The 24,606-nt window shown below is 34.3% G+C and overlaps 1 protein-coding gene across 6 annotated transcripts in view; it reads left to right on the plus strand.

Moving 5' to 3' along the window:
- LOC145285904 (pentatricopeptide repeat-containing protein 1, mitochondrial-like) overlaps positions 1 to 24,606 on the plus strand; it is a 90,987-nt gene that overhangs the window by 54,473 nt on the left and 11,908 nt on the right. For all 6 annotated transcript variants that reach the window (XM_080134380.1, XM_080134379.1, XM_080134382.1 and 3 more), the window contains 6 exons: positions 4,951 to 5,510; positions 7,525 to 7,648; positions 11,724 to 11,864; positions 14,079 to 14,396; positions 21,801 to 21,954; positions 23,418 to 23,851. In XM_080134380.1, the coding sequence (XP_079990506.1) occupies positions 4,975 to 5,510; positions 7,525 to 7,648; positions 11,724 to 11,864; positions 14,079 to 14,396; positions 21,801 to 21,954; positions 23,418 to 23,851 (1,707 nt within the window). In that variant the 5' untranslated portion in view covers positions 4,951 to 4,974. The remainder of the gene's footprint in view (positions 1 to 4,950; positions 5,511 to 7,524; positions 7,649 to 11,723; positions 11,865 to 14,078; positions 14,397 to 21,800; positions 21,955 to 23,417; positions 23,852 to 24,606) is intronic.

Below are 24,606 nucleotides of genomic sequence, written 5' to 3' on the forward strand. Positions count from 1 at the left end.
TTTCTCTGCACCACTTTTAAATGCTATATTCGTTTTCAGCACCTGAAAACCAGTAAAAGGTTTTTTGGCGGACCTGTATGAGAGTGTTCGCCCACCCTCTAAAAATGCGTGATTTCACCTTTTTTAATTTAAAGATTTTTCTGACAATTATCATAGATTACAGACTCATGTATCATATTAGCAGAAAAATTTTGAAAAAAATAAAATAAATTTAATGACTTTTAAGAAAGGATTCTAATCACGTGACACGTTGGTAAAGAAATGGACAGTAAGTCAGGTAGCAATGAAGTAGAACCTTATAACGAGAAAGTGAACCCCTTCTTAAAATTCATTAAATTTTTTTTTTTTTTTTTTTTCTGTTAATATGATACTTAAGTCTAATCTATGATAATCATCAAAAAAAGTAAAAAAAAAAAAAAAAATGGTGTAAAACACGTATTTTTAGGGTGTAGGCACTCTCGTACAGGTCTGCTGTTTTGCTGTTTTTTTTAGTTGGAAAGAATCTAGATATTGACCATTTGGTACTTATGCAGTTTACGGACCATATTGAAATAATGACTGCATTCTTTTCTTTTAAGGCCTATCTCACGGCAAAAGATAATCACAAGCTCTATGAAATCCTTAGGGCACATACAACACACCGTCATATATCTTTTCCATCGCCAAGAAATACTTTTAATGATATGAAGAAATTAATTTTTCAAAAAGTAGGGATCACTTTTCTATGTAAATTTAATGTAAAATGAGCACCCACTTTCTGCCCATAATTCTTGTTGTTTTCTTGGGCTGCCTGAAAGCTGTTTTTGTAAATTTCTACTTCCACCTTAACAATCACCTTTAACATGATGACCTTTGTTGCAGAGGGGAGCAACCGGTGATTAAACCAGTTCACCGTACAACTAAAATATCAAGACAGAGGCAAAAAGAAAAAAAACAACAAAGCAAAACGAAGAAGGATGAAAAAAGAAAGGAAATAAGCAAGAATGATAAGCTGCTGAAGGCTGTAGGAAGATGCAGCAGGCACTGGAAGGGTGTAGGAAGGCTGCAGGAGGGTGTAGCTGACGCTGGAAGGCTGTAGGAAGCTGTGGCAGGCGCTGGAAGGTTGCAAGAGAATGTGGCAGGCGCTCGAAAGGTGTAAGAAGGCTGCAGTAGGGAGTGGCTGACACTGGAAGGCTGTAGGAAGCTGCAGCAAGCAATGGAAGGGTACTGGAGTGAGCTGCAGGCTGCTGGTTGGAGAAGGGAGGTCTCAGGAAGCAGACAGACAGAAAAGGGGCTGTTTGAACTACAGAAAAGCTTGGTTTTAGATGCATTAAAATTAACCAGCTACCTCTTACTTAGATTATAACATTGTCTGGAAACCAACACGCATGTCCAGTTTTAGTCATGAAAGAAACCAAGACAAAGAATAGGAAATAACTCCAACTTGCTTTTTGTTTTGTACAACAACATTTATTTCCTCATTCTCTTGTTAGCCGTTGAAATCATGATCGTCATCTTGAGCGCCATTCATGCTTCGCACGTGATCTCGAACGTTATCTCATCTCTCATGTGATTGTTCACTTTCTCTTTTTTTTTTTTTCTCTTCGTGATATCACTTTGCATGCATTTACATCCGCGCTATGTTACAAGATTAGTTATTTTTTGTATTTTAACTTATTTTAAAGTGTTTTGTATTAAAATAAAAAAAGTGTTGTCAAAGGCATCACGTTAGAGTTTTTTAAAAAATGTGATTTGAAAAAAAAAATGGCATTAGGTACTATGTGAGGTTTCAAGAATCGCTCAAAATCTAAAATTCGACAGAAATATGGCTAATAAAATATACAATTCGGTTTAACATAAACTTTTGTTCTTCTTTGTTATTTGAAAATATATTGAATTTCAAGTGAAACCAATGGTATCTATTGTAGTGTCATGTTGCAGTAATAAACATATCCAAAAATTACAAAAAAATAATGAGGTAGAAAATAAATTATTAATAAAAAAATAGTTTTCGAAGACAATTCTCGAAAATTGAGTTTTGCATAAAAAGAAACTGGAGAGTTCTAATCGTAATAAAAGGGAGGTAAAACTTTTCTGAAAACTGAAAATCTTTGGCCAATTTAGTTCTTAATTTTCTATCTCATGGTTTTTCATAATTTTTGGATATGTTCATTACCGTGACATGACAATTAAGTGGGTACCATTGGTTTCACTTATGATTCAATTTTTGAATTTCGCTACAATAACAAAGAAGCACCAAATTTTCACTCAACACGTTTTTCCGATGCAATTTTGTTTATTGATTTATTTATTACGGACTATTATCCTCATCTTTATTAGCTGTTGTTTCATGACGTTTCGGCCAACTATTTCTCTGGCCTTCGTCAGGTGTTAACCACGACGGGATAGAAATTCCAAATCTCCTGACTGCATCCACTGTAATTACTGCCTTCCATAGTTGTTGTTGTCTCACCACGTTTTGGCCAAGTAAGCCTCTGGCCAGCTTTGGGTAGGATTGAAACCATGGGGCCCATGGCACAGTGGATAGAGATGTTGAATCTCTACGGTTCCAGGTGAGCATTGTCTGAAGATACCCAAAGCCGGTCAGAGGCTTTACTTGACCAAAACATGGTGAGACAACAACAACTATGGAAGGCAGTAATTACTGTGGATGCAGTAAGGAGATTCGGAGTTCCTATCCCGTCGCGGTTACCACCTGACAAAGGCCAGAGGAATAGTTGGCCGAAACGTTGTGAAAAAAACAACTAATAAAGATGAGGATAATAGTCCGCAATAAATAAAATTAATAAATAATACTCATCTCAATAATGAATTCCAATTAAATAATATATATGCAATTTTGTTTAATTTAAAAAATGTTCTAAACAATTCTCAGGGACTCATGTTGTCGCCTGTCGCCATCCTGTTTTTTTGTTTTTCATTCTAACGTGGTGTCTTCAACACAAATTTTATCTCAGTAAAAACTACATTAGAAAAAAATTGGTACTTGTACAGTTTAATCAACACATTAAAAAATGAAAATATCAAAAAATGTTTATATTGTACGTATCTGTTATGGAATGAAGTTTTCCGTAAAAAAATTTCACTTAATTTCATCAAGTAGTTTTTTACAGCGAAAAAACAATTTGTTATGATATCGAACAAAAGGTTCGATTTTTAGGAAGAAAAGCTAGTATTAAAGATGGGGAGGGAGTGTCGGCGCTTTAAACAGAGTTATCTCCCTGTGGCATGTTCTAAAAATCCAAACAAAAGTTTAAAAAATTCAATGATGTCTACTTCAACGTGCTGTCATAAACACATGTTTTTCCGCTGTAAAAAAAAAACTACTCGATCAAATTAAGTGAAATTTTTTTTCGGAGATCTTCAGTTCAAAATGGATATGTACAATATAACCTTTTTTCGATATTTTCATTATTTTTATGTCTTGATTAAACTGTACAAGTGCCAAAAAATTATTCGTGTTGTTTTTGGTCACATATATTTGTTATATATTACGTTGTTCCAGAAGTTGCGAAAAATTGAATTTTTAATGAAATTTTAAAAATATTTTTACATTTATATTGTCTATTTCAAATGGCAATTGATAAAATTGAGCTGCAAGCTTTGATTCGTTACTACAGGAAGCAAAGTCTTTCAACCAGAAAAGCCGCAGAAGAGATTTGTGCTACTGAAGGTGAAGAAACAATTGCATATGCGACAATCTCAAAATGGTACAAGCGTTTCAATTCTGACGACATGAGTCTTGAAGATAAGCCTCATTCGAGTCGGCTGTAAAAGTTGGATGATGGAGACTTGGAAACCAGGCTGAACATTGTGCCTTCATCAAGCACTGGAGAATTGGCTGATGAGCTTGAAGTTGACAATTCACAGACACTTGAAGCAACTTTATTTTGATTAATTTTCTTTTTTTGTATATTATTACTTGACAAGTAAAATTTAAATATTTTGCAAGTGTTTACAAACTTTGGGGGACAACCTAATCTTTTTTTTTTTTCATCTTCTCATCCCCGTCGTCTTTCTGGACATATCACCACTGAATCTACATGACTTCTCCAGTTCTCTCGATCTCGCATTACAGTTTGCAGGTCCTGAACACTTTCCAATCCTAGAAAAAAGCTACTGGAATAGAAAGACATTACAATGAGGTAGCAAAAGAGTAAATTTATGAAGACCAAGAGAGCAATGGGTCAACGAGCTGGAACAAAGAAAGCAGAGAATAGATCATATAATGCTGAAGAAAATATATAAGTATTTATGAAACAAAGCCGGACTAACAACATCACGTTCTGCGATAGAGAGGTTGCAGGGAGAAGAAAGGGTGGGGGGGGGGCAATCAAATAAAAAATACGTTCCTACATCTCATCAATTTCTTTCATCTCCGTCGTGTTTCAGGACGCTTCACCACCGAATCTATACAACTTCTCCAGGATCGGTTCACCAGAGAATCTCCAAAATAATTGATGTAATCTCTCTCTCTCTCTTTGTCTATCTCTTTCTCTCTCTCTTATCTCTCTCTGCCTGTCTGTCTGTCTCTCTCTCTCTCTGTCGTCTTTCAAGACGCTTCACGACCAAATCCACATGACTTCTCCAGTTCTCTCGATCTCACATGACAGTTTGCAAGTCCCGAACACTTTCCAATCCTGTGTCCTGTAGCAGGTTGTCAATGTAGGTCATTCTTCTTCTACCACGGTTTAGGTGTCCATCTGTTGGTATCCAGAGAACTAGCTTGCTAGCTTCCTCTTCACTGTGTCTCATGCAGTGACTGGCTACTCTTGTCTTTCTTTGCTGTACTTTCAGTGATACTGGCGGTAGGTTACCATAAAGCTCTTGGTTGGCTGTCTGTCTCCTCCTTGATGTATTTTAATTTTACCCCTTTTTTATTTTGTTGCTTTGACTAAGGATGCCCTGTATTTGTATTATTTAAAAAATAGATTTTCTTTTTTTTTTCAGGTCTTTGATAACCTCCCTGTCATAATGGCACTGAGTTATCTGCGACTTCACGGATTCATGAAACAAGTCGGCATCTGCACAAAAGCCCTATCTTATTTGTCCAGTCAAACTAGCAGATCATGTTCCACTTCAAGAAATTTACAAGCAGAAATGTCTGATCTAAGGGACCAAAATCTTGAAACTGATGTGAATTGTGACCCTGTGATCCCGGTTTCGGATACTGATCTTCAAACTGGTAACAGGAAATCTATTTCCAAAAAGAAACTCCACCAACGAGTTCTAACCGTCTCTGAAATAGAGGAGGCGAGAAGGTGGAAAGATGGTAGCCTCGATTTGGAAGAATCTGATTCCTTTGGCAATTTGTGGAGAGGCAGACAAAGAGATTTACCATCGGTTAAACATGATGAGTCATCGCAGAAAAAACTCTCAAAATTAAAACGAAAGAATCATGCAAAGAAAATGGTTGACAAAAACCAACAATCAAAGAAAAAAGACGTTTTTGGAACATTGTCGGATAATCGCCCGTTGATGCGATTACTAGAAGACGTTGATGACAAAAGGTTTGTTATAACATTTCTTAAGATGAGGATTGGTTATTCATATTATTATTATTTTTCGGACTATTGTCCTCATCTTGAGTGTTAGATTCCTAAGTTCAACAGAAACATCCCTGAGTTTGACAAGATGCACCTGAAGAAGGTTTTAGTTTTGAAATTTACAGTAATTTGAATATTTTCCTCTTTGATATCCTTTTCTCCTCTTTACAACCAAAGAGTCGTTGCAAATTTATCTCTGTACTATCATTATTGTCATGGCAAATGCTCGTCTGAGCTTCAATCTATAGCCATCTTGCCACCTTTGCAAACCATTCACAACAAACACTCGTCTAGCTACAACTACTATCAACAATTTTCTCCAAACTCTATCTGTGCCTAAAACTAAATTCAAATTTCATTAACAAAGATGCTTTCCTAGAACAATCCACCTCTAGAACTCTATACTGTGATGCTGCTTTTCAGCTAACTACAACATGATCATTTTCAAGTTCAATGTAAATAAGTTCTTGTTGAGTTGTCCCCTTAAATAATCAAATTCTATCAAATTTCCACCACAACTGATCATTATTATATTGTCTCACTGATCACTTGATACTCATTAATCCTTATCTTTGAGCTGTTTTTGATAAGTAGTGTATCCCTTGAACACCATTTTATTTTTTAAATTCTTTGTGGTGAATCAAAAGAACGGGTGGCTCAAAGTCTGTAGCAAATGGTGTCAGATAAAAACTTTGCGTTTAAAAATAAAAAAAATGTTCGGTTTACTAAACCGACCATCCTGTTTTAGTTGAAAATTGCTCAACATTTTACATGAGATACGCATGTATTATGTTTATTAGAGTTTTTTTTTAATAAAATATTTTAATGATACAAGAAAAACACTAATACAAAAAATCATTTTATTCTATTTTTCTAAAAAACATTTTATTCTATTTTTCTAAAAAACATTTTATTCTATTTTTCTATAAAACGTTTTATTTTATTTTTTCTAAAAACGTTTTATTTTATTTTTTCTACAGAAACATTTTATTTTTTCTAAAAGACATTTTATTTTATTTTTTCTAAGAAAACATTTTATTTTTTTAAAAAACATTTTTTTATTTTTCTATAAACATTTTTTTCTAAAAAAATGTTATTTTATTTTTCTAAAAAGCATTTTATTTTATTTTTTCTAGCAAACATTTTATTTTTTCTAAAAAAAACATTTTATTTTATTTTTCTAAAAAAAAAATAAAGAAATCAGTAAATATTTCATAAAGTAATATCTTTCTTACAATACTGCAAACAAATTCAAAACAATGAAATAATTTGCAAAAAATAATCAAGTTCAATTTAATTTTATAAAAGCATATTTAAAAAAAAAATGTGTACAAAACTTTTACATATTTTCTTTACGACAATTTCGTTACTTTTTGACTAAAGCCAGGAAATCTGGTTTAGTAAGCGGAACTTTTTTATATGATGCAAACTTTTTATCTGACACTGTTTGCTGGAGACTTCAAGTCGCCTGTTCTGATTTACCAAATTTTTAGCGGCAACTCTTCTTATTGGACAGGAAATTCATAAAATAAGGAATTTCAGTTCTTCATCTTGAAGCTGAGTTCCGTTATTTATAAACTGTACATGTATTTTCGTTGGTCTGTCACACTTTCTTGGCCTTTGGGCCAAGATCACTGTTTAGTATCTGTTCTGATACTATACTTCACCTTTTCGATCCTTGGTCAGTGGAGAAGAAATCCTTCACGACTGTGACAATTTTTATTTTTGTTCCTATCCAGAGTGCCCTTATTTTTTTTTTTTTTTTTTTTTTTTTTTTTTTTTAGGAGCTAGATTTTCCCCGCATTAAAACTGACCTTGTGTCTAACTCTGCCCTCGTGGGGAGGCAAGTGAATAGGAACATTTACTTTGGTCTCTCTTGGTTGAAATAGTATTTTCATCCGTGGAAGTGTAGATTGAAATATCCAGTTTTGCTGCTGATTAAATGCTGTCGGTTTTCGTAACGCAATTGTTTCTCCAGTTTTCTAGACAATGCATCTGATGCCAGAGGAGACCGCTCACACATCAGGCTCTCAAAAATTGGCAGATACAAAGAACCGTATTGGTATGCGAAGCAGATCAATAAACTTGGCAAAGAAGGGAAGGTGAGTGTAATAAACGTCTTTTTATTCTTGCTTCTTTGGAAGAATTAATCGTGTTTATCCAGTTTCGCACCAGACATTATTATTAGTGTTGGGACAGTTAATTGGAAATCGGAAAAATCGGGATTTTTGAGGGTATCAAAATCGGAAAAATTTGTGCCTATTTTCCAATGCCAAAAACGATTCCTTTAATTATCTTTTTATTTCCATTGCTGGTAGTAATAATGAAATAATAAATATTTATTTTTATTTTAAACTACCAGCAAAACTAAAATCTATAGACCCCCCCCCTCCCCCAAGTGTGTTTTACATTCGAAAGTGTATATACACCTTTAATGTGCCTTTATGGTAATAAGGGAAAAACTAACAACTTTATATTTAAATATTTAGAGATTCATAAAGAATCAGAATTGGTAATTGTATTGGAATCAGAGATTTAGTACAGAATCAGAGATTTAGTACGGAATCGGTTATTGTATTGGAATCAGGGATTTAGTATGGAATCGGTTATTTTATTGAAATCGAGAAAAATATTGGAATCGTCCCATCACTAATAATTATGTTGGTATCTCTTAGGTTATAAAAAGGCTGTACATCAAAATTTACACAAATTCATCCAGTATTTTTGTTTTTATAAAATAAAATAAAATAAAAACAGGTATTTTTATGACTGAATGTTGAATTATGTCCCTTGGACGTTGACGTTGATCTTATTGTAAGCAAAAAAATGACAGACAAAACATTTCACCGTTAAAATGTGTTTTTTTTTGTGAAAAACTAAAATACTTGATGAGTTTGCATAATTTTTCATGTACTCTTTTGTTTAAACCCAACATGTAAGTTCATAATGTATTATTTTGTGCCATTTTGTTTCTATTTTTTTATGGATAGTTTTTAATATTTTGGTAAAACTAGATAAACCCCAAATTAACTTATGATCGTTGGTCTTTTTAAGTCTTAATGTTTTTCTGTTTCTGAATTTTTTAGATGAGGATTGATAATTTGGATTATTTAGTTTATTTAGGCTATTGTTTTCATTTTGAGTGTTGTTTTCACAATGTAAATATGTCATAATACATCGTAAGAAGTACTGATTTATTTTGATAAGTCGTAAGATTGTACATCTAAAAATAAGACTACGTTTAAGGTTTTTAAAATTTAATACTTGTATAGTTTAACCAAGACATTAAATATGAAAATAAAAAAAAGTTATATTGTACGTACCTGTTATGGAATGAAGTTCTCTGAAAAAAAAAAATTCACTTAATTTGATCAAGTAGTTTTTTTTGTTTTTTTTTTTTACTACGGAAAAACAATTTATGACACCGAGCAAAAGGTAGCGATGTTTCGATTTTTAGAACATGTGAAAGAGAAAGAAGCTATTATTTAACATGAGGAGGGAGAGGGGTGTCGGCGCTTTGGACAGAGTTATCTCCCTGTGGCGCCCCCCTCCTTTGTCGACGTCCTCTTAGCTCAGTTGATTAAAGCGCGGCGTCATTATCTAAAGGTTGTAAGTTCGAACCGTGATGTGAGATGTTTTTTTTTTTTAATTTTTTTTAAAAAAGTTTTTTGCGTTCGCTGATTTTTTTTTTTTTTTTAGAAGTTTGTTCATTTTGCATTATGTTCGGGGGGGGGGGGGGGGTCCATCACATGCGCGTTTTTTTTTTTTTTTTTTCTGTTTTTGTTTTCCGATTTTAAGAAATTTTAACATCATTCGTTTGCATCACGTTTGTTTTTTTTTGGGGGGGGCGATTTTTTTTAAGAAGTTTCAGCATTGTTTGTTTTTTTTATAATATTTAAACAGGTTATTACTTCGCTTATTCATTTATTTTGATTTACCTTCCCCCCCCCCCCAACACACACACCTCTAAACACCTGGGCTGCTAGTTCGTATGAAAATCACACTCAAGATGAGAACAGTAGTTCAATAAATCCAGATAATAGGAAAATTAATTTTCTTCTTTTACTAACTCAATGTCCGAAAAGTAAAGGAGAACTCTACTGGAAGGCTTGACTATCTACGTATCTTATATAGATTAAAGTGTTAACCCCAGGAAGAGGCTGCTTGACTCCTGGGAACTTCAACTGAAGTAAAATGAAAACGTCAAAAAACACTAACTACACAATCCCTACAGCTGCATATCTAGAAAATGAAGCTATTAAAACCTGACATAGTGATATGGGACAAGAGGGATAAAGTAGCAACCATAGTTGAAGTCAATATGCCTAATGATGCTGGTTTAAACAGAGCTTTAGAGAGAGGATAACTAAATCCCATTCTATAATGTACAACATAAAAAGAAACTGGAATCTTAGAAAGATCTCCATCTTTTCCCCATTCCAATCATTATAAAAGCAACTATTTACATTAGCGATCTGTTCGGATTGTCTCTTTTTGATTGTTCAGTTGCCTCCCTTTGTCCATTAATTGATAACGTGGACTTTAAATTAGGCACTCTGAGTTATGTCCTTTTGATTTTGTATAAAAGGGACAATGCGAGGTGCCCTTTCTTTGTGTAAACATGTAAATAAATAAGACACGACTTTCTTTGTGTCTTTTTTGTGCTGATAAAATGTTACGTTGTTAATTCATCTGTTTCTTTGTCATCGTCAAGATATACCTTCCACAAATTAAGTTGTTTAAAGAAGAAAAGGTACATTCACTTGATTTACTTCAGAATTAATTAAGGTTATTAATTAAACCAACAGCAACCTTGCTCATGACAAAGAATTCCAAAAAACTACCTGGCAAATAAACTCAGTGAACCAAGTGCAAGCGAGGTCCAAATAATTGTGCTTATAGAGATAATTAGAATCTTAAAAAAATCTCTTGGTTATAATCTTTGAAATAGAGGGTGAATGTTCGACATCTGAAAGGATGGCCCATCCCCAGCAAAAACAAAATGGTAAGAAATTTTTTTTTTTTATATAAATGGTTAAAAGCACGCATAAGTATAATACTAAAGTCAACATGGCAGCAGGATATTAATCCTCGCGTGAAAGAAAAGGACACAAAATGTTTTAAATAATAATAATAGAATAACAATAACAAAGACTTTCGCTGCCGAGGACTACTATTGACCGTAACCAGTTATACAATCCTTTTGAAATTTTCATCTCTATTTTTCTCATTATTTACTGAATATTTTTAATGAAACCTATATGAAACATGTTCCTTATTAAATTGTAAAGATTTTCTATTCTGAGAGAAGTTTAAAAAAATTTAATCTACAAAAGTTATTTTAAAGTTTTTGTAAAAAGAAATTCAGATTTTCTCATTATTCAGACATGTATGACAAAGAGGGAGTTGCAAAAATGAGTTGTGGTGTGAGGAGAAATACAAACTGAAACAGAGAGAATATTCAGACCTGTAATAATACAAAGAGGGGGTTGCAAAAATGAGTTGTGTGAGGAGAAATACAAACTGAAATAGAGAGTAGGAGAGTTTTTATAAATACATGCAAAACCACATTCATTTTTTTAAATCCAAATTAATAAATTAAATAAAATATAATCTTAAAAAGATACGATACAAGTTAGAAAAGCATTTCATCCAATGCATGAAAATTGTTAAACAAAATGTTTTTACTATAGGCTTTAAAAAAAAAGATACAAGATTCAATTTGAAATTTATTTATCTTCAAATTGCACTTTTATAAATTTTACAAAGTAAGGTATTAAATTTTTATACCTTACTTTGTAAAATTTATAAAAGTGCACTTTGAAGATAAATAAATTTCAAATTGAATCTTGTACCTTTATTTTTAAAGCCTATAGTAAAAACATTTTGTTTAACAATTTTCATGCCTTGGATGAAATGCTGTTCTAACTTGTATCTTATCTTTTTTAGATTATATTTTAAAACTCTCCTTCTCTCTATTTCAGTTTGTATTTCTCCTCACACCACAACTCATTTTTGCAACCCCCTCTTTATATTATTACAGGTCTGAATATTCTCTCTGTTGTATTTCTCCTCACACCACACCTCATTTTTTACAAGATTTATGATTATTTCTGTTTTTATAGATATTAACGACTTAAAGAATTTTTCTTTGCCCGTTTCTTTTATTTTTTGTAGATTTTGGAAGCCATTGAAATGTTAGAAGAGCAGATGTTGAAGAAAGATCGAGTCATGCCTACGACTTACGTTTTCAACCAGTTGTTCGGCATACTCGGCAAAGTTGGATATACAAAAAAAGCTTTCCAGTTATTTAATAAAGTAAGATTTCTAAGCACGATTAATAGTTAACTATTAAATGCTGATGGGGATGAGAATGGTGCTGGGGGGGGGTAAGCTAGAGAATTCGGAAGGATGTATCTAGTTTACAGTGGAAATAAATTGCGAAAAATCATCTGTTCAGGATTTCCTGTCAAGAGTAGATATATTTGGAAGACACTGGCTGTTAAGGAGAAATCGGCAACAGAACTCGACAAGTGAGATTGGCCAACATCAGAGTCAGCCGAGATTTGGAGGTTGAAAGATGTGGATTTAGCTCAGATGCAACGACAAGATCCTAACAACACACATCCACGTACAACAAGTCGGGTGTATATGTGGGGGTAGTGGTTATCAATCTATAGAGAGAGCATTTAATATTTCGTAGAGGCTGTTGCAGGTTGAAGGTCGTCTTTATATTTGTAATGTTATTGGTACGTTCATTGTATGTATATGTCCATTGTGTTCGTATGTGTGATCATGAGGATTCATTAAAGTATACATTGAATGTTCATTGTGTATGCATGTGTATGTGTATGTTAGAGTTTGTTAAGGTATACACATGCATTCTTTCTTACCTTGGAAAGGAAAACGCCCTGTCAAGGTGTATGGAAAAAGCGTGTTTTCACATCCACTATTCAAATGAAAAAGAGAAAGATAGAGAACGTAACAGGAAGTAGAGAATGTCACCTGTTGGACAAATCAGAAATCACAACAAGGGCAGATAATCGGTGCAATCTTGAGGTATGTTTTTGTGCGTGTGTGCAACCTGTGTAACAGCATATCAGTTCAGAAAGCATCTGCCTATATATATATATATATATATATATATATATATAATGCCTGTGTCTATGTGGCCTTGTGTAAGAAATGTTGGAGGAAAATCATATCTATGACTTATGTTTTTAACTGATTGTTCAGTAAAGTTGGATATATAAAAATGAAATTCCTAGTTTTTTAATAAAGTAAGATTTTAATCACAGGATCTAATTTTTTTTTTTTTAAACTGTACAAGAAAACTATACAGTTTTTTTTGTTTTGTTTTTTTTTTTCTTAAATTTTGACTGTTTATAAATAGTTCGATTTCATTCAGCCTTTCTGATCTGTTTTATGTATATCTGCCTCATCAGAAGTTGTTTTTTAGTGTTGTTGTCGTCTTGGTGGGGTAGGGTTAGGGTAGGTGAGTGAAATTCTATAGAAGTACAAAAGAACATAACAAAAACTGAATTAAATAAATATAATTAAATAAATATAATTAAATAAATATAATTAAATAAATATAATTAAATAAATATAATCAAATAAATATAATTAAATATAATTAAATAAATATAATCAAATAAATATAATCAAATAAATATAATCAAATAAATATAATCAAATAAATATAATCAAATAAATATAATTAAATAAATATAATTAAATAAATATAATTAAATAAATATAATCAAATAAATATAATCAAATAAATATAATCAAATAAATATAATTAAATAAATATAATTAAATAAATATAATCAAATAAATATAATTAAATAAATATAATCAAATAAATATAATCAAATAAATATAATCAAATAAATATAATCAAATAAATATAATTAAATAAATATAATTAAATAAATATAATCAAATAAATATAATCAAATAAATATAATCAAATAAATATAATTGAATAAATATAATTAAATAAATATAATTAAATAAATATAATCAAATAAATATAATCAAATAAATATAATTAAATAAATATAATTAAATAAATATAATCAAATAAATATAATTAAATAAATATAATTAAATAAATATAATTAAATAAATATAATCAAATAAATATAATCAAATAAATATAATTGAATAAATATATACTTGGGCATATTTTTCGGAAGATATTCCAGAAATTTTCATTGATGTAACAATTAATGACAAGACCCTAACAACATGCACTCATATAAACAAGTCGAGCATATACAATGCTCATGTCTGTGTTACTTTTTTATTATGTAAATTGTGAATTATAGCTTTGCACACTCTGCTACCAATTATACTGGAATCCTGACATTGCCAATAAGACTAAGAAAACGAAGAAAAACCATTGCACGTGCACTTGTTCATCGTTTAACGCTTCATTTTATTATTATATCCTCAAGCATTTTTTTTTATATTCGTAAATGATGATTTCCATATGCTATAGACTTTACCTCTTTGTTTTTCCAGATGAAGAAAATGTCTATCAAACCTGACGGACACACTTACACTTGCCTTTTTAATTGCTGTTCAAATTCACCCTGGCCTCAAGATGGCCTGAAACGGACAAACAATCTACACGAGTTGATCAAAGACAAAGGCGTTTACCTGCATCCTATCACCTACAAAGCGATGGTTAAGGCCTATGGAGTTTGCGGTGACATCCAGGCCGCCTTCCAGACGGCAGATGAAATGTGTAAAATGCATCCACCTGATGTGCAGCTGTACAGCTTCCTGTTGATGGCCTGCGTGACTGACACAAAGGCAGGACTCCGACATGCTTTACAGGTACGAGCTAAGTAAAAATTATTCCTACAAAAAAGATGCAGTCATTCATGTATGATCATTGAAAATGGATTGTTAATCTTTGTTCCCATTAACCAAAATAAAGGTGGAAGTTGATTATTTAATATTCTTTTCCAACTTAGTTTTCAAATTGGTAAATTTAAATGACTTCCTCTTGTAGTATCTATATATTAATACGATAGCGTGTGTGTGTTATTGTCTGTGTTATGCTTACATCCGAGTCGTTTAATTGTTATGTACTTCCATTTCTTGTCATAGACAATTTTACCAATAATTTTTCATAAGTTTTCGTTTCGATTATAGCTGATGGCACTTAAGTCGTTTATTTTTTTTATAAATAATTTTACTAAAAAATCCTCATAAGTTTTGGTTTCGATTATAACTAATGGCACTCCAATAATCTATTTTTTATAAATAATTTCATCAAGAATTCTTCATAAGTTTTGGTTTCGATTAATGGCACTGATATATATATATATATATATATATATATATATATATATATATATATATATATATATATTCATAAGTTTTACTTTCGGTTTCGATTCAAGTTAATGCACCCAAGTCACATGGATATATATATATATATATATATATATATATATATATATATATTTGAAATCGCAACTTTATAATATATAAAAATCGATAGAACATTAACTCTATAATAATATATACAAATACTTTGAGGCTTAGTGTATTTAGGAAAAGGAAAAGAAAATGACAACAACTGTTGAGACACTTGTAGTCTGTCTAAACTGTACGAACGAACTAACTAAACCAAGATGGCCGACTCCTATTTATATCACCACAAGCAAGGGAGGTAACCATGTAACTGAAGCAAGGGAGGTAACCAATGTCTACATTAACATTGCTGCTGTCCTCAAGTGAATAATTTATTTCTGATTTAACAAGTCCCTTAGAAGCTCAGACGAAGCTCCTGCCTTGGTCAAACAATCAGAGACCTGATCACAACCTTTGATCCATTCTATCTGTATCTCTCCTCTACTCTTCATTTCCTTCAGCCTTGCTACATCTATTCTCAATCGTCGATCGCTTACCAGATTGTTGGAATTCAATGTCTCCACAAGTGATGCATTATCTGTCTTGCAGAGAACGTCTGGCAATTTAGATAACTGAAATACCTCTTGTATCATAACCGCAGTCAAAACACCAGCATCAGCTCCCTCATTCAGAGCAAGAGTCTCTGAGGCCAATGGGCTTTTTGTCACTCTGTCCAATTTCTTTGACGCCCAACACATGGGGGCCATTTTGTCAGTACTTCCTCCAATAAAGACAACAAAACCACCCTGTGAAGATCCATCTTCCAGACTGGCATAAGAGGCATCAGTATAACACAAAATGTGTAAATCTGAGGGCTTTCCCAATTTTGGAAATGTTATAGAACCCTTCTTGGATTTCAATTTTGATAAGGCTTTATTCGCCTCAAATAAGGCTTTTACTTTGGGATGCTTTCCAGTGTTGCTCATTTTACACACATCAAAAGCTATATCAGGGCGTGTTTGAGTTGAAACCCACATCATCTGACCTGCAAGTCTCTTCAACTCATGCTTTTCTTCTTCATTCAGTTCATCATTTTTCCTCAGTATCCTCCCTTTGCTTATTTCTATTGGAGATATGGAAGATACATATAGATCTTGTTCTACAGTGATCCCATTTTCCTGTTGATTAACATTCAGTCCAACATATTTGAATGTTCCACTTTCATGAGATCCCACCTTAAATTTTTCTTTCAATGTTGCAATCACATCCCTTTCAAACTCTGTGTTTCCACAGAAAACAAAATCATCCACGTTCATAGCAAGAATTCCAGTCAAATTTCCTTTAATATCATGCCACAAAAACAATGCATTATCATAAGCACTTGCTACTCCTTTTAATTCAATCAAAGCCTGAGTAACTCTCTTGTACCATGCCCGTGGAGCATCATTCAATCCATAGATGCATCTTTTTAATTTCCACACTTGAGATTTAGGACAAACATCAGATGGTGGCCTCAGGTACACATCTCTCTCTAAAATACCACCTTGCAAAAAGGCTGAGGTAAAATCTATGGTCTGCAGCATCCAATTCTTTATTGATGTGGTTAGCATGACCATTCGCATAGCTTCACGGCTACATGTTGGGGAGTCCGTTTTCAGATTACTATTTTCTTCATAGCCTCGTGCTACAAGGCGAGCTTTCATTGTTTTCTGATTATCCTTGAATTTTTCAGTAATCACCCATCTTGTGGATATTGTTTTTTGACCTGTGTATGGCACACATTCAAATACTTCATAGGTGTTCATGTTTTTTATTTCTTTATGCTTGGCATCCATTACAGCTTTCGACTGCTCTTGTTCAGCGGTGAGCAGGACTACATTTTCCTGTTCAGTATATTGGGGCACTTCTCTCCAATGATCAATATGATTCCAGTTGATACAAACTTGATCCTCGTTTTCATCCTCAGGTTCTATATTGATCCAATGACTATATTTGCCAGTTGATTTAGGCTGTACTGACATAACCTTTCCTTTCTTCCACTCCCCACTTCCATTTATTTTATAAGTTATGGTCTTATTTCGGCCAGGTTTTTCAGTCTTATCTCTTACACTGGTAGAACTATCAACAACTTCTTCTCTGTCTATATCTTCACTTTCTACCACTTGATTCTGCAACTCCTCCTCCTCAACTGAAAGGTATTCATTCTTCCCTTCTGTAGTGTTTCCCAGCATTTCAGCTTTTTTTGTTCTTTTTTCGTTGTTTTTATTCACTTTCATCAATTGGCACGGATGCATCCTATAAAATGCTCCGCCATGTCTGATTAAGACAAACTGGCCTTCTCTGCCTAACACTTTTGCTGGACCACGCCATCCTTTAAAACCCTGCCTCCGATAATAGATTTGGTCTCCGGTAGCATAATCTTCATCAGCATAAGTTCTGACATTAGATCTGAGAGCTCTCCTAATTCTCTCACTGGACTCAGCTTCCAAAAAGTTTCTCCTTGCACTATGGAGAGCATTTAAATTTTTTCTCACCATGTCACTTGTAGTAGAGGACTCCATAGCAGGTAACTGGTCTGTCAGAATTGAGGGTGTATTTACATTGAAACCGAATACAAGTTCATTTGGACTGTGTCCAGAGTAATTGAGGAGGGCATTTTTTGCACAAATAGCCCATGCCAAGGCAATTTCGGGTTCACACTTCTCATCGTCAATTGTTTTTTTCATTGCCTCAGCAACTATCAAATTATGACGTTCTACAGTACCGTTGCTGAATGGACTTTCTGCGGCAGTAGTACAGGTCTCTATGTTGAGTTTTTCATTCATCTGTCTATAGTGTTCGTTGTTGAATTCACCCCCATTATCACTCAGAAAACGAACAGGAGATCCAAAATAGGTAATCCACATCATAAAGATGTTTTTGATGATCTCCTCCTTCTTCTTTGTTTTGATCAATGTTGCCGCTGAATACCTGGTAGCGGCATCAATGAGATGTAGTATCCACACCTCATTGTGGATGAACTCTTTCAAATCCATGCAAACTGTGTGATTAAATCTATTGCCAAGAGGCAATCCCACAACCGGTCGCAGTGGAGCTTTTTTAAATCTAAGGCAAATTTGACAGTTTTCACAAACCTCCTCAATCGCCTTTATAAATTCCTTGTCATTGAATTTGCCACTTTTTTTAACCAAGGAAACAAGTTTTTCCTTCGAGGCATGAGCAAACTGTCGATGAAGTTTTTCTGCTTTTTTTTTTTTTTCTGTGAAAGAACACTGACCAAAATTCTGAACATGTAATACAATGTTCTTAGTACCACTATGATCCAACAACTTATTTGTTAAGGGGAGACAATAGTGCCCTGAAGTTGTGGTCTTTAGTTCAATACATTTATCAAAAATCCAGCACATATCTTTCCGGAAATCTAGCACTATTCCTGCTGTCTTCATTGATTTGTGACTTAATAGAAGAGGCAAGTCGTTTTTCACAATATCTGCTTTGATATAAACTCTTATACCTCCGAGTGTAACCGGAAATTTAGCAACTTTAATTGCTGTGACAGCCACTCCATCACCAAAACAAAAACTCCGGTCTGAGTTCGTATACTTCACTAGTTGCAGGTCACTTTCATTTAAAGTATCTAAATAAACATCAAGCCACACTTCGCCAGCCAGTGTGCGAGTACAAGCAGAATCCAAGACTGCCATTCCAAATGTTTCCTTTACAAGATTTGAGATTTTTTCATTTGTACTGTTCAAATAAATATTTTCTTGAATGAACAACGTAATGTGTATTTGTTCTGTCGCTTCCGTAAACCTGGGCGTATTTCTAGGACACTCTCTAATTAGATGGTTCGGAGACTGACATTTGTAACACAACAACACGCTTCCACTTCGGTCACATGGATTAGATTGTCCTCGACGAAAACGCCTTTTGTTGTTACCCGGTTTAGAATAATTATAGTTGACGATTTCGGGCTCTGATTTCACTGCCGGTACATTTTCATCACGATAAATGTCACCAAATACTTTCTTTATCGATTCCTTCATGTTTTGATACGTCAAAACAGAACACGTTGTCCGCGCTAATTTTTCGTTCTCTTCCGATATGTTAACCGCGTTCAAAACAAGAAAAGCTTGCACTCCTTCCGGTAGAATAATGTAGAATTTTTTTAATCTTTGATACAAAAACTCATAACGAACAAGAAAGTCATTTATACTGGTACCTGACGATCTTTTATAAGTGTAAAATTCCTTAAAAGTCATGTAAGCGCGCGTGTGTTCATCCTTTAAATATATGTCATCCAGTTTCTTTATTAAGATCTTCAAGCCATCTCGTCCGCCGATGTCACTTGTTGGCAATTCACGGACACATTCTCTAATATTCGGTGGTAGCGTCAAAAACACTGCTGGCCCTTTTTTTTCCTCAGAAAGATCCGTGAACAACGACCACATTTCAACGTCTTGTTTCCAGTTCTCGTAAACATCCTCCCCCTCCAACAATGGAGGTTGTTTGTTCGAAGTTGCCATATCCGATATCCGATCTGTCTAGTGCTACAGACAAGCTGTACAAAAAAAAAAAATTTTTTTTTTTTTTTTTTTTTTTTTGTTTTGTCGCACACAGAGGGATATCTCTGCTACCATTTGTTGAGACACTTGTAGTCTGTCTAAACTGTACGAACGAACTAACTAAACCAAGATGGCCGACTCCTATTTATATCACCACAAGCAAGGGAGGTAACCATGTAACTGAAGCAAGGGAGGTAACCAATGTCTACATTAACAACAACAACCGTTCCCGATAATAATCGGACGCACCGATAGAAAGCACCTAAGTAGAATATGGTTGAGCCATTTTACCAAGAATTCTTCATAAGTTTTGGTTTCAGTTTCGATTATAGCTGATGGCACTTAAGTCATCTATTTTTTTTATAAATAATTTTATTAAGAATTTTTCATAAGTTTTGGTTTTGATTATGTCTTAAGGAACTCAAGTTATATATATGTATATATATATATATATAAATTTTTTTCATAAGTTTTTATTTCGGTTTTGATTATTCAAGCTAATGCACCCAAGTCATATGGATATATTTTTTATTTTTGAAATCGCAACTTTATAATATATAAAAATCGATAGAACCATAACTCTATAATAATGATATATGAAATCTGCAAGAATTAAAATATCATATTTAAGCGTACTTTATGACCAGGCTTTGCTGGGCGTTCATGCTACCTTAGATAAATATTTTTGCAGTTTTAATAAAAATGCTACAATAAACATCAGAGTGTCTCCATTTACACTGAACACCTGCAATGCAACATTAATATATTACATCTGACTGAGTCCCCTGTGGAATTTTTATAGGTCATGCTAGTTCTGCATTAAACAAAGAAATGTTGTACATGGTAGTTTTCGTCAACTCGTAGATTTTTTTTATATTCATTGCAGCCAGTCGTCCAAACGTGCTTTTCCGTCTATGTAATTGCGAAATCTATTTTTGTCACTGCTCTACGATGTATACACACTAAAAGCGAGTAAAGCACAACACAGCTGATCTATAAAATAATATTTTGTTTTATTTCACACCAACAATAGTTTTCAATTTAGTTATGATGGGTGTTTGACATAAGTGAAGGCACATTGGGATGGTGTGGATGTTTAGCGGTTAAGAATGTATCATCAGCTTGTTCTCGCTCTGTGACAAACTGCTCTGCTTTCTGTTGTGTCAATTTATATAAACATTCTTTCTCCCTGGAATATTTAATATAGCTCATTGTTTATTGTCTCAAATCCTTTGATCGATATTCTCTCACATATTTCTGGTCAAATTATGCATTCCAATACTCAATGGTGGAAAGTCTCGCATTCCTCAGATGGATCAATATGCGTGTGTACAACCCATCGAATGCCTCTTTTCCCAGGGTCACCTGCCTAACATCCAACAGATTACCAGTGTTCATTCTTGTCTGTGAGCAATCATGAAACCAATAAATGTTTTTATACATACATGTGCATCATTGCTGCATTCGCCGTGATCCTCTAGACAAACAAAACTACTCGTGCATGAAAAACAATGGCGACTTTTCTGAGTTTTCAAAGCTTTTATTTAGAGAGAGAGAGTTTACTCATGGACGGAGAGACTACCGAGCTAAAATTAATTCCTTAATTTTTTTCTTTTTTACTAAGTTGGGATTTGAGAGATGCAGATGAACAGAATCTCGAGGTAACATTTGCTTAAATTATTTCTACATTGTCGGACACGTCTCGTTTGTATCGCTTTCCAAATAAGCCTAACTAAAACCTCTGTTATCTCGTTCGAACACGTAACGTCATCTCCTCAAAATATTTAACACCTGTTTTGTTTTGGGAGTCTAACCTTTGACCGCCGTGGATTTCCATTTGCTGCTGGGTTATCCTGACATGTCCTAATGTGACCCTCACCAAAATTCACACTCGCAAATTTAAGTTACTTACTGGCATAGGATCCCAACATATAACACTATTTTTCATTGTTGATGAATGCACAAGCAAAACAGGTGTCATAACGTTGCAAATTTAGCTATTTAAAATAAAAAACGTATCGATGATTCGCGCATGTGCAGTTTGCAAATCACGTCATAAGCAAGTTTTTTTATCTGACCCCCTCCCTTCAAACAAAACAATATTTCTACATAAAATAATGGACGATTATTTCCAATTTTTTTGATACTTTTTGTCTAAGAGATCACTCTTTCTAATGATGCTGTTGGTGCCTGTATGATGCGCATGACAAAAGTTTTTAGTGGACATACAAACACACACAGATATTTGCCTTTTATATAATAGATGGAAATACAATATAATAATCCTTTTTTCTTTTCATATTTTGTTTTTTAGGTTTGGAAGTTGATGCATAAGATGAGGATAAAACCTGACCTTCCGGTGTATAATCTGTTTTTAAGAGTCGTTAGGGATACTGGATTTGGTACTGATGAAGACATCAAAAAATTTCCCAAAAGTAGAAATCTCTCTTCTGAAGAAATTGCAAAAGGTAACGCATTTTTCTCACTCTTAAACTTACCAAATTAATAAGGAAAACACATTTACAAAAAAGACTGATTCAAAATCAATTTTCTTCTGTGTTTGTGTCATCATCGGCGGTCACTCGTGTCCGAGTAAGACTGTCCTCCGTTGTGGCTTCTGTGGGTCCTCAGGTGAGCATAGAGCCCAATCCTAGACCCAATTTGTCTTGTGCAATTTGGGCAGATAAAGGTAGTGGTGGTGTGGTGGGGTGGGGTTGGGTGTGTCTGGTTGATAATCTGTCCTTTCTGTGTTTGCGTTTATCCTCAGCAGCTTGATTTAGGTCACTACTATAAAGCGCAGCACCTTCGTGGACAGTGCTCCTCCATGCCAACCTGCTCCCAGCCACGTCCTCCCATGTCTCAAGGTCCATGTGAAACCGCTTTAGATTTGCTTTGATGTTGTCCTTATACCTCATCTTTTGGCCACCCTGGGCTCGCTTTCCCTCAACAAGCTGAGAGTAGAAAATCTGTTTTGGGAGGCGCAGATCCGGCATTCGGACAACATGACCAGTCCATCTGAGCTGGCGTTGAGCAACAGCAGCGGTGATAGTGGGAATGTCAGCCTCACTCAGGATGCTGGTGTTGGTGCGTCGGTCCTTCCAACTAATTCTGAGGATTTTTCAGAGGCATCTTTGGTGGTACGTCTCCAGGGTTTTTACGTGCCTCCTGTATGTGGTCCAGGTCTCCGATCCATAGAGAAGAGTGGGCAGCAAGACAGCTTTATATACCATGATTTTGGTCTTTGCCAGAAGGTCACGGTTCTCAAATACTCTCTTCCTTAGCCTTGAGAAAGCCCCACTGGCACAGCTGAGATGGTGTTGTATTTCATCATCTATGTTGGCTTTTGATGATAGGATGCTGCCTAGGTATGGGAAGTGGTCCACATTTTCCAGTCTAGCGTTGTCGATGGAGATGTTTGGGGGTGAGACTGGAGTACTGTTTGGTGGTGATTGATAGAGGATTTGGGTTTTTTTTTATATTAATTGTTAGTCCTAGCTGTTTGTACGCCCTCGTGAAGGCAACCAGTGTACACTGTAGGTCCTCTTCTGAGAGGGCTACAAGGGCGTTATCGTCTGCATACTGTAGCTCCATAATGGATATGTGTTTGTGTATCTCTTCCATGTCAGGTACGGGTCGCGTGGTAACCGTAGTGACACAAAGTGACTATATTCCTGAAATTCTATCACTTAGGTTGGTTTTGATTTTCGGTTCTCCAACAAACGAGGGATTGGAGCTAGTAATTCACTTCTGTTTGTTTGTTCATACTTTTTTCAATAAATTGAATTTTTTTAAAATTTTCCACAAACATTAGTCATGGTGAAAACAAATTTTTCACTTGTGGAGGGATAACTTGCATGCTCGGCTTGCTTATTTTTTATGGTAAATTGTGTTTGCCTTGAAACTATTTAAAATTCTTTTTGATTTTTATTAGGACATGCCAATCAGTCTCTTTATCCCGATGTAGAAGAGACAGACAAAGAATTCTTCACTGAAACGGAAATGAATTCATCCGAGAGTTCGGTATCCACCAAAGTCAGAGAATCGTCCGACGTGTCTGATGTGATCGATGCAGCCGCAAGCCTTTTTGGAAGTACTCCAGTAAGCACCTCGATCGATCTGAGCTACCCGGAAAATCGGTTGGCAGCTCTTGGAGGCCCACTAACCATTTTGGAAGACATGAAGAAGAACGGCGTCAGTCCGAACGTGTTAACCGTTACAATAATTGTTTGTTCCTTGCCGCAGAATATCGAAGCGGAATCATGGCTTTTGGAGTACATGGCAGCTGAACGTGTAGAACGGGATATCGATTTTTACAACATGATAATCAGAAGACGCAATCGGAGGAATGATTATGAGGCAGCAAATGTAAGTGGTTTCTTTGCTCATAAAATATTAATCATGGGTGAAAATCGTATTCTAAGTAACAATTCTTAAATATACTTACGTATCATGCAAAAAAGTATCTTTACCAAACCTTAGGAAAAAGTATTGAGTAGAAGTTTTAATTAAAGATAGAAACCAGTTTTATCATATTATGCCATCTGCCATTCATTATTAGTTGGTTAAATGACAGACTGACTTATCTCCCCCTGATTTATGGATATTTTCACTCTTTTGTCTTTTGACGGATTAGCCTGGGTGCCCGATGTTGCCCGAGTGTTTGGATGTGTGTGTTGAGCAAAAAAAAAAAAAAAAAAAGTGGTAGTAGGCAGGTAGGTTTGAACCCGTAAATGTGGAGAGAGGTGTTCATAAAAAAAATGGTAGTGAAGGGAATCAAAACAACAGTAGGCAGCCAGGGTGAAGAGAGGTGTTAAAAAAAAAAAAAATAAAAAATAAAATGGTAGCAGGCAGGCAGGCAGGCTTGAACCTGTGACGCGAAGACTGAAAAGAAAGTGAAAGAAAAATCTGACATCTTAGCCAATGTCTCCATGACGCAACCGGAATTCAAAAGCGTTGAAATTAACCAAAGTCAATCCAACGGTGATAATGACTTGCTAAAATGTCAGCAAAGAAAATCGACCCCTCCTTGTACAAAACCGCTGAGTTTAGGGTGAAGGAATTAATATTTTTGCCCAATTTTTCGATATTTGTCGTCCAAGACGTCAAGCTTCAAAATGATA

Source organism: Euprymna scolopes, chromosome 10 (assembly GCF_053919585.1).
Source record: "Euprymna scolopes isolate OS-2025 chromosome 10, ASM5391958v1, whole genome shotgun sequence".
In the NCBI taxonomy this organism is placed as follows: Eukaryota; Metazoa; Mollusca; class Cephalopoda; order Sepiida; family Sepiolidae; genus Euprymna; species Euprymna scolopes.